Raw genomic sequence first — 14883 nt, forward strand, 5'->3', positions numbered from 1 at the left:
CCGCAGTACTGGCTTTGTCGCACCGAAGACGCTGCTGCCCGTCTTCGGCCTGTGTATTTCTAAGCCAGCAGTTGGATGGTTATCCCGCCACCGGTCGGCTTTTTAAGTTCCCAGGTGGTAGCGGAACTGAGTTATCCCTTAGTCGCCTCTTACGACACCCACGGGAAGAGAGGGGGTGGCTATATTCTTTAGTACCGTAGCCACACAGTACATCAGGTGTACATGATGACAATCGGGACCGACGGCATAACGTGCTCTCCGAGACATGGTGGGGTGACCCACAAGGACTGCACAAACACCCAGACCACGGCAAACACCAGTATGGCCAATACAAATGTTTGTCATGTGCGGGGATCGAACCGTAACCGCCAGCGCAACGGCCACAAACCAGTGCTTTGAACGATGCATCAACGCGTTTAATCAAAGACTTTTAATTATATTGTAATTTATTTATCCTTCCTATTATCTGTAACTTGGTGTGGTACTTATTATACTTACAACTAGTGATCCGCCTCGGCTTCGCATGGGTGAAATGGTGATATATAAATATACTAAAGAATGTCTTTTTACAACGTTCACAGCTTCATTGTCATTAGACAATACAAACATGTTTTCTTTAGAGGTCACTTTTGGATTGATAAATTATGGTTTTAGTCTAATCCTATCCAACCTAATGTACTTACTATAAATGTGGTTTAAAAATTAACCTTAATAGCGACTAAGGTACAAACATACAATTTCGGAAAAATTTCCGCAACCATTATGTCTCTGCATTTTAAATCTGCAAAATTTTCGAAAATATTCATTAAATTACATGCTGTTAAAGGCCATATTAATCTATACTAAATGCATAGTGCATTTATGGCACTTAATTAGATAAGGATTAATTCTGTATTTTTTAAATTCGTAAATAAGCCATTATTTTTTCTATTCTACTACTACTATCTTCTTCTTCTTCTACTTTCTTCTTTTACTACTATCTTTTTCTTCTACTATCTTCTACTACTATCTTCTTCTTTCCTCTACTATCTTCTACCATCTTCTTCTTCTTCATCTTACTATCTTCTTCTTCTACTACTATTTTCTACTTTCTTCTTCAACTACTTTCTTCTTCTTCTACTATCTTCTACTACTATCTTCTACAACTACCTTCTTCTTCTACTATCTTCTTCTATTATCTTCTACTATATTCCTTTTCTACCACTATCTTCTTCTTCGTCTTCTTCTACTATCTTCTTCTATCTTCTACTACTATCTTCTTCTATTATATTCTACTATCTTCTTCTTCTAATATCTTCTATCTTCTTCTACTACTATCTTCTACTATCTTCTTCTTCTTCTTCTACTATCTTCTACTACTATTTTCTTTTACTACTATCTTCTTCTTCTTCTTCAACTATCTTCTACTTTCTTCTTCTACTGCTTTCTTCTTCTTCTACTATCTTCTTCTTCTTCTACTATCTTCTAGTATATACTTCCTCTGCTAACCTCTACTATCTTCTACTGTCTTCTTCTTCTTCTACTATCTTCTACTAACTTCTTCTACTATCTTCTTCTTCTATCTTCTACTTTCTTCTTCTTCTATTATCTTTTCTATCTTCTTCTACTACTATCTTCTTCTTCTACATCTTCTACTATCTTCTTCTTCTTCTACTATCTTTTTCTTCATCATCTTCTTTACATCATATTTGTCATCATCATCATCGTCACCATCGCCAGAAAAAGAAGAAGAAGAAGATAGTAAAAGAAGAAAATAGTAGAAGAAGATGTTAGAAGATAGTAGAAGATAATAGAAAAAGAAGATAGTAGAAGATAGCAGAAGAAGAAGATAGTAGTAGAAAATAGTAGAAGAAGAAGATAGTAGAAGATAGTAGAAGAAGATGGTAGAAGATAGTAGAAGAAGAAAAATATAGTAGTAGAAGGTAGTAGTAGAAAATAGTAGGAGAAGAAGATAGTAGAAGATGGTAGAAGATAGTAGAAGAAGAAGATAGTAGTAGAAAATAGTAGAAGAAGAAGATAGTAGACAAAGAAGAATATAGTAGTAGAAGATAGTAGAAGAAGAAGATAGTAGAAGATGGTAGAAGAAGATAGTAGAAGAAGAAGAAGATAGTAGAAGATGGTAGAAGAAGATAGTAGAAGATGGTAGAAGAAGATAGTAGAAGAAGAAGAAGATAGTAGTAGAAGAAGAAGATAGTGGAAGAAGATAGTTGTAGAAGATAGAAGAAGATAGTAGTAGAAGTATTTTAATATGCGTACAATCAATACACCCCATCACTCCAGGAAAATCAGCTATAGCATAAAACCCTTGCTTCACTTTGTTTACATCACTTTACACCTCTTTTGTGGAGGCCACGGGGCTGTAGCCCCGCTTGCCCTCTCCTAAATCCGGCCCTGCTCAGGTCATGTTCCAACACTGGTAATATTAGGTTTTTAACCGAATTCAAATTTATGTATGTTCGGGGATAACTCCGTCATTTATGCACTGATTTTAATAATTCTTTCTTTGGTGGAAAGGAGATATCCCTAGTTTTGTACCATGATAAGGAAACTAGGATCGGATGATGGGATCCTAGAGAAGTCGAGGGAAACTCTCAAAAAGCCGCATAACTTTTTACTGGATCTACCAATTTTAATGATTTTTAATTCAATCGAAAGCCGATGTTTATCATGTGGTCACATTTAAATGTCATCGAGATCTGATTACAACTTTTGGAGTTATCTTTGATAATGCGTATTTGCTTGACTATTTTTTTCGTCAACCTACGTTGTATTACTTGTCGATATAATTGAAGTCGGGTTTTCTTCGTTTGTCTCCAACTCAATTATACTGTATAAGTTGTAAACCTATACCGAGCATAAACTTAATTTACTTTAACTGAGGTAGGGCACAGCAGGAATTTCCTGCTCAAAATATGGAGCAGCCCGACTGGGGTTACCTCGACCTTACAGAAGATCACAGCTAAATAATACTGTTTTCAAGCAGTATTTTGTTCCTGTTGGTGAGTAAGGTGACCAGAGCTCCTGGGGGGATTGGGGATTGGGTAGGCAACGCACTTGCGATGCTTCTGGTGTTGCAGGCGTCTATAAGCTACGGTAATCGCTTACCATCAGGCGAGCCGTACGCTTGTTTGCCGACCTAGTGACATAAAAAAATAAAAATAAGAAAATAAAATTCAGATGCGGAGTATTTCGTAAAAGAATCTAAATAGTCGCGTAAATACAGTCTTGGTCCTATTTCTCTGAACCTTCTTGCATAATTCAAACTCCACAAAATCTTTTAAATCAGACATCACACTTGTTTATAATTTATTTATTTATTAGATTAACTTAATTAAAATAAGATTAGAAAACAACATAACAAGCTAACCTCACTTTCGAAACGTCAAAACCTCCAATTACCAAGTAAGGGTCCAGAAATATTTAAAGGTAATGAATGATTAGACCCTATAACGAATCATTACCTAACTCTGAGAGTCAAATATGTTATATCTCTCGCACTAAACGATTTGCTTCCTCGTTCCTAATACGCACCGCAAAAATTTGGAATGCCCTTCCGGCTTCCGTTTTTCCAACGAACTATAACTTGGGTATCTTTAAATCAAGAGTGAATAGGCATCTTCTAGGCAAGCGCGCACTACCTTAGGCTGCATCTTCACTTGCCTTCAGGTGAGATCGCTGTCAAGCGCTAGTCTATATATTTAAAAAAAAAAAACTGTACTTAGTAATCGTTTAATTAATCATTAAACGTCCCTGAGTGCGATTAGGTCTCTCACTTTATGTAAAAGGGTCAAAGCTACATCCACACTGCTGCCTTTTTGGCGGATATATTCCTTTCTCAACTCTCTCTTTATTCAATTGTCTATGATTATATATTTATATAATATACGGACCACATTAAATGTCTAAGGGCCTGTTTCACCAGTTGTGGATAACGCTATTTGACAGATAACGGTATCCAACAGATAAATTTTTTTGATGTATTATTCTTTTTCAACATCGAATTCTACTGCATTTATTTGGGAATACATAATTGTATTCCCAAATATGAATTAAAAACTTGTAATTTATGAATTGAGGTGAAACAGGTCACAATGGCCTATTCTACCTCCTGCTGTTTTTATCGGTTACTTATAATACTATCTTACGAATAAAAATGCGATCAAACGCATACAAATAGTAAGTATATTTGATATAATTTAATAGATCTCGCTTGCTTATATTTGCATATAGTTGTATAGTATTGTTTTGTTACCTGTAATTTCCACATTATTACTACATACAAACAATATTTTAACATGTCTGTACTGATAAAATCAATTGAAAAAAGAACAATAAGAACAAAAAATGTACAAACATCTTTAAAAAAATATTAAATCATACATTGATTTAACGAAAAGTAAATTTAAAAAAAAGTGCGTGCGTACAAAGTACACATGTCAGAAGTGAAACTTCTTTGGCAAACTAATTGTTAAGTTTCGTTTATATTTATACAAATCTAAAGCTTTAGATTTCCGAATCAGCGCCATCTAGTTAGTTTGCAATGAAATACTATCGATATTAATGTACAACAACAACAACCACCTTTGTAGTTTCCATAGTACACACTAGGTGGCTCTGTTGTTCGATAAAAACGTTGCACATCTTTGTGACGCTAATATTATTACTATTGCGTTTCAACCGTATAAATTTTACCCTCATACGCCCAAAGAAGTTTAACTTCAATAACCAAACAGAAAGGAAATTTATTGCACAAATAACAAAAACCGCCAATAGATGGCATCACTAGTATACAGGGAACTCCCCGTCCACGTATTTCGACCAAGCGTGTAATCCTCCCGTCAGATCTGTTATCTTCTCTTTGTGTTCATCTTCTAGAAGATCTAGAACCTTCTTAGCTGCGATTTGAGAATCGTTGCCTCTTCTGCATATGAATGTTACTGAAATAAAATTTTGTGATTAAAAAATATATGAATTTTTTATAAACTTAACTTACGTGTATAGTGGTAGTTCTCGTGACCTCGATTTTGTTATATTTATGAATACAAGGAAAATATTTATAAGAAAGGTGATTTCTAGAAAATTCTTCAGACGACTGTATTTGTAAATTTAAAAACTCATAATTTGGCAATAGTTTTAGTGACTGTTATTAAGGATTATAGCAATTTTGTTATATTTACGAATAAAAATAGAAGGTTAATGAGGAATTAAATACTGTAAATTTTACTAGAACTGAAAAATAGGCTTGACATTTTTATTATTAAACTAAATATGAAAAATTACCTCTAAACGTTCTCATTTTAATTGTTTAAATAACAGAAACTGTGTTGACAGACAACTCACAGATAAAACAAATATGTATCCAAATTGAATCACCTTTTCATTCGAAAACTGAAAAATTTGCCTTAATATAGCGCATTTAAAGTCGTTTTTTGTTTGTTTAATGACAAATAAAATGATATTACATGTTTTTTAACACAGTCAATACTAACCTTGATGACAGCAATCCCTTATTTGCCTCAAAAGCTCATCCAGATTGTTCCGATGTAACTTTTCAAGCGGATAGTTGACAGCGCCATCTAGTTTACACATGTCGAACTCTGACTCGCTCCGGACATCGACTAATAGGTGTTTGTTTGTCTGTCTAAGCGTGTCGGCTAGCTGTGTGGCTGATATACGGTTCTTAGGTGGTAGGATGTGGAGGTTTAAATCCTGTACATAAAAATATTATTGCATGGTTTAGGCTGATCTATTTTTTGGTGTGTGCCAGTCAGTGATAACACAGTACACTGGTAGAGAAACTTATAATATCGATAAAATTCATATAGCCTGGACCGACGATCAATGTAAGATTGCCGATGGTGGCTGCGTGAGGATTGCGGAAAACTGGGATATATACCGCTAACTTGGGGAAGCCTATAACCAGCAGTGGACTGCGATAGGCTGAAGCGATTATATAAAAAGGAGGGCTTTCCTTTTTATATTATTATTGTTATTAACACAAAAATATTTTTTCACATTGAATCAGTAGTTCCTTTTTATTAGTATAGACAATTGAAAAAAAAAATTCTTTATAATATTCCTATATCTCCTTTATATCTTATTCAAAATATGTACATCATAATCCGGGACTCTTTAAGTAGCTCCAAAAAGCTCAAGACGGCCGGATCAATTCAACTAACACAATTTTTTTTGTCTCATACTTTGTAGAAGTTTCTTCATTCATATGAGAATTTGGTCTACATTTGTCCATGTTTTATGAGATTTTTCTATAGGGTAACGGAGTAAAAAAATTAATAATATAAAATGGCGAGAAACATTGTAAAATTTCAGAAAAAAAGTAACAACCATTTTAACTTCACGTGTTTCTTAGTTCCCAAGATAGAACAATATCATCGGGTCAGACAGTATATGATATATATTTTTTCATACGACTAGGTCAGCAAACAGCGTACAGCTCACCTGATGGTAAGCGATGACCGTAGCTTATAGACGCCTGCAACACCAGAAGTATCGCAAGCGCATTTCCAACTACGCCCCATCCCCAAGGATCTCTAGTCACCTTACTCATTACAGAAACACAAGAATATTTTTTTATCAATACAAATACCTTTTCCTTTGACTGCATCCGACACACCACTTCATAGTCAAGTAACTTCGTTATTTTAGGATTCTCTGAACATATGTCGCATTCAGGATTGCGACCGCGGAGTTTTACTGAAAGCGAAAACATTATTATAACATAAAAAGAAAGAAAAAAAACGAGTGGGCTTCAGACCACACGGCTGAAGTAAAAGTCTTCAGTCCCACGACTCGACGTCACCAAAATGGCGACCGTGCCTGTTAGTAACTTGAGACTACATACTAGATATCATTGAATATAAATTATATTTATTATAAAATTTTAATGTTGACTAGCCCGTTGGTACAGTTTTTAGTTACTTTCTGCTCCAGGGTCTGTGGGTTCGAGTCCACCCCGAGTCTGGGTGTAATATATATATCATTACAGCCTATACAGTCCACTGCTGGACATAGGCCTCCACAAGTTTACGCCAAAAATAACGTGAACTCATGTGTTTTGCCCATAGTCACCACGCTGGGCAGGCGGGTTGGTGACCGCAGTACTGACTTTGTCGCACCGAAGACGCTGCTGCCCGTCTTCGGCCTGTGTATTTCAAAGCCAGCAGTTGGATGGTTATCCCGCCACCGGTCGGCTTCTTAAGTTCCAAGGTGGTTGTGGAACCGAGTTATCCCTTAGTCGCCTCTTACGACACCCACGGGAAGAGAGGGGGTGGCTAAATTCTTTAGTGCCGTAGCCACACATATATATATATATATATATATGTGTGTGTGTGTGTGTGTGTGTGTATTATTTATTTATATGTACGTATGTTTATCGACAAAAAAATAATGTGGCTGTATCAATCAACTGTTACCTAAAACACAGGCATTAAGTTGCTTACTTTAGGAACAGACAACCGTGTGTGTGTTAAAGATATTTATTTATTTATTTATTTTGCTTAAATAAACAACATTACGTACCATTCCTAAAGGACATGTCTTCACCGTCGAACAGCAGCATCCGGCCTACTAGCAGGCTGTCGTGTGTCTTTCCTACGATCAGTTTGATAGCTTCTAGCGCTTGTAGGGTGCCTGAAATAGAGCATTTAGTCCATTTTTAACACTTTCTAATGTAGGACACAGCAGGACCTAAACCTAACCTGCTCGAAATATGGAGCAGCCCGACTGGGGTAGTAGGAATATCCGGCCAAAAATATAGCAGCCCGACTGGGGATGTACCTCGACCTTACAGGAGATCACAGCTAAATAATACTGCTTTCAAGTAATTTAGTATTCCTGTGTAATGTGAACTCCTGGACATAACAGGACTGCTGGAGGCGAAGATAGGCTTTGATTTATGCAACTAGGCAGTCAAACAAGCGTACGTCTCACCTGATGGTAAGCGTATCACCGTAGCTGATAGACGCCTGCAACACCAGAAGCATCGCATGCGTTGCCGACCCTATCCCCAATTCCCCGGAAGCTTTGGTCACCCTACACACTAACAGGCTTCCGTAATAGCTTACCATCAGGTGAGCCGTACGTTTGTTTGCCGACCTAGTTGTATGTAAAGAAAGGTAAGATTGGGCTCACCTATAGCCCCGGGCACCGGGCCGGCGACCCCGGTAGTGGAACAGCTACCGACCGCGGCCGCGGGGGGCGGGGTCGGGAATACACATCTGTAGCACGAGCCTCTGTACGTACTGTCCTGAGGAATGTAATGGTGTGACTTTTGTGTCGCTGTGTGTGCTAAAAGTTACGTAGATAGTGTGTGTGATCGACGTATTAATAGCTTTTTTTGTCCAGCTTTCATACAATCTATACTTCCATCGAAACAATATCACAAATAACTTGATTCAAATAGGCTTTAAAGGCACTTTCGAATCGTCATTTTACAAATTGAAATTATAAAAGTGAAGTTACCACCTAATACATAATTGAATCATACTTTATAAGTCATCGAGGAATGTATTTTTTTTTTTTTTATACCTGTCCTATATCTATGTACTAAATTGGCTTTGATGAAAATTACAGCGATTTTAGTGCATACATATCAGCCTGTAATATCACACTGTTGGGCATAGGCCTCTTTCTCCGTGTAGGAAAAGGATACGAGCTTAATCCACCACGCTGCTCAACTGCGGGTTGACGGATATATCTTCAACTATGAGTAACGATCGCTATCAGCTGTACATTAAGACAACCGGGACCAACAGCTTAACGTGCTCTCCGAAGCACGGTGGGGAGAACAACAAAGACTAACAACCAGATTGGAAAAAAATATTTTTGCAAACATAAATTTCAGCTCCGTGCGGGAATCGAATCTGCGACCATCAGTGCTTCGACACAAGAGCGGTCGTCGCTTACCAGTCACGTGTTAAGTAATTTCAATTATTTTCTAAACATAATAAATGTCGCTGTGTGTGTTAAATTATAAATTATAATAAATATAATAACTATAAAAAAAAATATATGTAGAATAGTCTTGATCAGTGGACTCGCGTCAATTTTTAGAGATTCTAAGGCTAGCTATTAAGTTATCTAAAGATGCAGTGAAGTACCGATGCCTGTTTAAATAAATAAATTAAAAAAATATGGAATGACAAAAGTACGGGCATTATAAGCCCGTGGATATTTACATAAAAAAAAAAAAAAAAAAAAAAAAAAACTATAAATGAAACATACCTTTTCATTCGGATTCCTCTCCGCTCTGTATCCGTATACAGTGAGCTGCCCTTCCATTTTCAACGCACTGCCGGATATCAGGGGCATCTGAAATCACGTATACAACGTATTATTAAACTGGCATCCTTCCGTTTAAGGCGATATAGAGACACGTGAAGACATACCATATACGAAACGTTTAAAAAAAAATTAAGACATGGGAAAACTGGCTATAAATAACGTGGCTGTGTGAACTTGGCACTCGACTTTGGAAAAAATGAAATTTTTTGGATTTGTTTAAGAGATATTGGTTAGTAGTTGATATTAGTGACAACCACTTTTTTGTTGTACAAAAAAATGTTTTTTCGGCACGAAAAAAAATCGCCCCCTCCCCATTTTTTTTAATTCCTTTTTTTTTTAAATTCCTTCGATTCTTATAGAGGAACGTTAGTAGAAGATTGTAGTGCATTTTAACACAGCCAATAAACAATTCAACTGTAAACTCAGATGACTCTGTCATTGTCACGACGCTAACGTACACACGACGGTAATATTAATTCTTAAGGAGTCATCATCATCACTTCAGCCTAATACAGTCCACTGCTGGACACAGGCCTCGACAAGTTCACGCCAAAAATGGAGTGAACTCATGTGTTTTGTCCATAGTCACCACGCTGGGCAGGCGGGTTAGTGACCGAAGTTTAGTCTTAAGGAGAAAATTCCACAAAACTACGATTTGTACGGCAATTTATAGTAAAAGCCCACGCCCAGCTGTGGGCTTTAACTACCTTATTCAACACGCTGACGTCGTTCAACATATATCTCGTGGGTACATTGTCTGTGCAGTCGAGGATAATGTCGTACTTTGCAGCCAGTTCCAGAGCGTTCGAAGGAGTCAACTCCATATTGTACGGAACCACTTTTATCGTTGAGTTTATACTGAAATAGAAAATATTTTTTAGTGTCTGTATAAGAGGACAAAATAGTACAATTGTGTAACTAACGTCATGGGGATACCCCCCTGTGATATGAAAATGTGTTCGTAGAAATTTTGGGAGCTGTCGATTAAGAGTGCTATCGAGAAATTGTACTGTCTTTTGTTGAACTGAGTTCTAATAAACTGAGCAAACTCGCAAACTAAAAATAAAACGACTTCAATTACATCGACAAGTAATACAACGTAGGTAGACGAAAAAATAGTCAAATAAAAACGCGTTATAAAAGATTGCACACATTACAGGAACACCTGTAAAAAAGGAGGCAATTATCTAGATACCGATGTTAACTTTATTAATTTTGTATTTGTTGTTGTACTACTTGTTGGTGTTGACTTATGAATAAATAAAATAAATAAAAATAAAATTACTCAATAAGTAATCTCAATCAAATTTTAATGGAAACCACAACCACGACACGCAAAACTCATTCAAAAGTTCTGATGTAACATACATTTAAAAAAATACAATCGAATTGTGAACCCCCTCCTTTTTTGGAAGTCGGTTAAAAATATTAGTACAATGGCATGGGCGAACTTATCTCTAAAAGCGACCTCTACCAGTTTATCCATGGAAGTGAATGATGGTTTTATCGCGGGGTACAGAAGTGCAAGAGGACAAAAAAAAATGTCTGAAATACAAAAAAAATATATAATACCTTCTCAAGCTATTCGCAGCGGACTCCACTTTACTAATGTTCTGATCACTTTCACCATGCAATATCTGACGGTGTATGTTCGTCACGTCTACTGTGTCATAGTCCACGATGCCTATTTCTCCTAAGACAGATAATAGAATAGAAATGAAAAAGATAGTATGATTGTACCTATTTCTAAACTTGTTTTTCGATTGAAGAAAACAGAATTCATTTTCAATAAAAAAATTCTAAATGACTATTGTAGATATACTTTTAAATTTTTTTTTAAAAAAGTAATTTATTGAGATAACATAATTAGAAAGCTTTAATCTATAACTCCATATTATCTTTAGCCCCTGATATGCAATCTAAAATACAGCCCTGTATTACATTAAATAAATACATAGAAATAAAAAAGTGTATGTGTACTTATGTACGCATGTTAGAAGTTATACTTCACTGGCCAGCTAACTTCGCGTTGCTAACTTCTTCTTCGTTGACTAGCTAACTTTAGGTGTCAATTTGTTTGTGACGGTGTGCGCGCACATCGTAAAAATTTACTAACATCATTTTTCTCTAACATGCCAAAAGAAGTATAACTTCAAAAATAAAAAAGTAAAAAATAAAAACGCCTTTTATTTCCTACATCATAGTAGAGATTTACAATTCAAAACAGTGTATATGCAAAATTACTTATTAAGATCCAACAATGGTCCTGCACAACTTTCATCAGCCTATCTCAGTCCACTGCTGGACCTAGGTCTCCACAAGTTCGCGCCAACAATGGCGTGAACTCATATATATTACCCATAGTCACCACGCTGGGCAGGCGGGTTGGTGACTGCAGGTCTGGCTTTGTCGCACCGAAGACGATGCTGCCCGTCTTCTGGCAGTAGATTTCAAAGCCAGCAGTTGGATGGCTATCCCGCCATCGGTCGGCTTTATAAGTTCCAAGGTGGTAGTGGAACTGTGTTATCCCTTAGTCGCCCCTTACGACACCCACGGGAAGAGAGGGGATGGCTATATTCTTTACTGCCGTAACCACACAGCATGTACAACTTTAACATATGTGATCACAAATAACTGGAAATATAATAAAATAATAATTACCCACACCAGCGCCAGCGAGGTACACAGAAGACGGGCACCCCAAGCCTCCAGCCCCTACTATTAAAACCTTTGCATCCATTAATTTCTCCTGCCCTTTCACTCCTATATCCGGTAGTAAGATTTGCCGGCTGTATCTGTAATATTGTTACATATACACTTAGCTTACAGCTTAGTAAAAAAAAGTACTTGTTTGATCTCAATTAAATTTAAATGGGACCCACATGACATGCACCACATTTCGATTTAAAAAAAGAACATCAAAATCGGTCCACCCAGTCAAAAGTTCTGAGGTTACATACATAAAAAAAAAAACAATAGAATTGAGAACATCCCCCTTTTTTGAAGTCATTTAAAAAATTACCATTTCAATCAACTAATACATATACAAAAATACAAAATACAAAATAGTTTATTGATAATAACATAAACATAAGTTTGCTTATCTAACAGATAACCGTTTATGTTACAGATATTTATGTTATACATTATTGAAAGAAATCAAATTATTTTTATTTGTACATGTAATTTAGGTTTTTGAAATAGTACTTTTTTTTATATAACTATAAGGTAAGGTAAGCAATCAGCGTAGCTTATAGATACCTGCAACACTACAAGCATCTCAAGCATGTTGCCAACCCTATCCCCAATTCCCCCTAGGAGCTCTGGTCACCTTACTTACCAACAAGAACACAGCACTGTCTGAAAGCAGTATAATTTAGCGGTGATCCTCTGTAAGGTCGAGGCACTACCTCAGTTTAAAGAAGTCATGTCATGATAAGTGAAGTATGGATGATATTTTCTGTTCACTAATAACTTTTTACCTTTCGATGGCCCACTTTGGTAATTTCTCTCCTATCATAACGCCGGTATCACTTTTCATACTTTTATTTTGTTCAACATTTTTCGTTTGTTTTATTGATGAAATAATCTGTAATTAAAAAAAACTCATTGACATCCCTGACAAACTATAAATGTAGTATATTTAAAATTTAATTGAAGTGATGCCATTTTAAAAGTATAAGAAACCCACTAAGAAAAATCAGATATAAAATGCATTACAGGACACTTAGACTTGGAAAAGAGTCTTTTAGATAGAGTACGTTGATAGTAAATTTAATAAGTTCAAATTGATTAAATAGGTATTTAACTTTGCAAAAAAAAATCGTAAAAAATAATAGTTTTATCTCGAAAGGAATTCTATGTCTTATATAGGTATTACTTTTGTTTACTTTAATTTAAAATACATTACCACTTATTTAGTCAAAACACTAATATAATCATACCGGTGCTAACTCGCTCGTGATCACAGAAAGTTCTTTCTCCTTAAGTTGCAATGTTTCTCTCAAAACTAATATTTCTTTCTCAAGACGATTTATTGTATCCATGATTAACTGAAACACAATTATTATATTGGAATCAAATTCTATAAGAATGTACAAAATCCGTTTTGTTTACAAAGTGTCTGTCAAAAACATATGAGAATTGTGATACTTTTTTTATCTGCTACACTATGAAGTAAGCAAAAGTGCAAAATTATACATCCACAACTTAGGATAATATAAATCTAATATCTCGATATAATTTTTTTTTTATCAGAAAAAATTGAAATGTAACATAAATACTTTTCATCTTATTTTGAAGATAAATAGGTTAGTGATAGATCTAACACAGTAAGCTAAGTACTCATATCGACGATTCCTGTTATAAATAAATCTGACCATTAATAAGTTATGTACCTGGGTGACCGAGCTTAGCTCGGTATTTTTAGTATATTAGTAGTAATCGATATTAATTAAATGCGAATTACAAATTGATAAAATATGAATAATGTTTTCTGATTTTACCGACATAATAATAAAAAATATGAATTGGTTATTTATATAAAAAAATCATGAGTGCAATTAGAAAAAAAAGGTATAAATAATGGAGACATAAAGGTTTTGAACCGTAGTCTTCTCGGTCGATCCCGACCGGCCGATTTCCCACCTGAGCTATTACAACATTTATTTTACCTTCGTATTCTAACAATATTGTAGTCATTTTTGTAAAGCTAGCCTAGCTATATAGCTATTATTTAGCGAATTTCATGAAAATCGTTGGAGCCGTTTCCGAGATTCAGATTATATATATATATATATATATATATATATATATATATATATATATATATATATATATATATATATATATATATATATATATATACAAAAATCGCTCGTTTACTAGTATACAATCGATAGAAATTTTTGTTTTTGTTTTTTTAGCTTCACTGTATTAGATATTTCTATTTGCAGTCTGTTTTGAAACTACAACATTCCAAAAGTTATATTTTTATTTTTTTAAGTCAATATAAATGTGCATATTTTGACCTCTGCTTTTACAAAGTTATTTAAACTTACTTGTTGTCAAAAAATCCTTCCACATGTTATGTTAATCAAACTGTTACACTTTTCATTGAGGTAGGGAGCAACAGGGAATATCTTGCTTAAATCTTGGAGCAGTCCGACTGCTAGCTAAGGTACCTGTATCTTATAGAAGAATGAAAATCACGGCTATATAATACTGCTTTGCTTCAAAGTAATACTGTGATCCTTTGGTGACAAAGGTAGCCACAGCTCTGTCGGTGGGTAGCGGGTTAGAGTCGTTAACGTGCTTGTAATGCTTCTGGTGTTGCAGGAGTCTATGGGATCGCTTACGAACGGACCATGCGCTGCTAAAAACTCATAGAATTTTGTAGCAAAAAAACTGTTTCTACAGAAAGTTTCTTTAAGAAAACGTGATTTGCTGATTATATTGTAGAAAAAGATAAATAAAAATAATACCAAAAAGTAATACATTTATTAGAATATCACATTAATAATTTTTGAATATACTTATAATCTTTACCACAAGTTTGGTTCATTCACAAATTTAGTATAA

The 14883-nt window shown here is 35.2% G+C and overlaps 1 protein-coding gene across 1 annotated transcript; it reads right to left on the reverse strand.

Moving 5' to 3' along the window:
- Window positions 1–4722: 4722 nt before the first annotated feature.
- Window positions 4723–12844, reverse strand: LOC123666096 (adenylyltransferase and sulfurtransferase MOCS3). Its single transcript, XM_045600302.1, has 10 exons — window positions 12786–12844; window positions 11965–12098; window positions 10876–10996; window positions 10011–10161; window positions 9244–9330; window positions 8152–8266; window positions 7540–7650; window positions 6608–6714; window positions 5511–5709; window positions 4723–4955 (listed from the first exon to the last, which is right to left on the reverse strand). The coding sequence occupies exons 1-10, from the start codon at window positions 12842–12844 to the stop codon at window positions 4783–4785; spliced, it is 1257 nt and encodes a 418-aa protein (XP_045456258.1). The 3' UTR covers window positions 4723–4782.
- Window positions 12845–14883: the final 2039 nt, after the last annotated feature.

This window comes from Melitaea cinxia, chromosome 25 (assembly GCF_905220565.1).
Source record: "Melitaea cinxia chromosome 25, ilMelCinx1.1, whole genome shotgun sequence".
NCBI classification, from domain to species: domain Eukaryota; kingdom Metazoa; phylum Arthropoda; class Insecta; order Lepidoptera; family Nymphalidae; genus Melitaea; species Melitaea cinxia.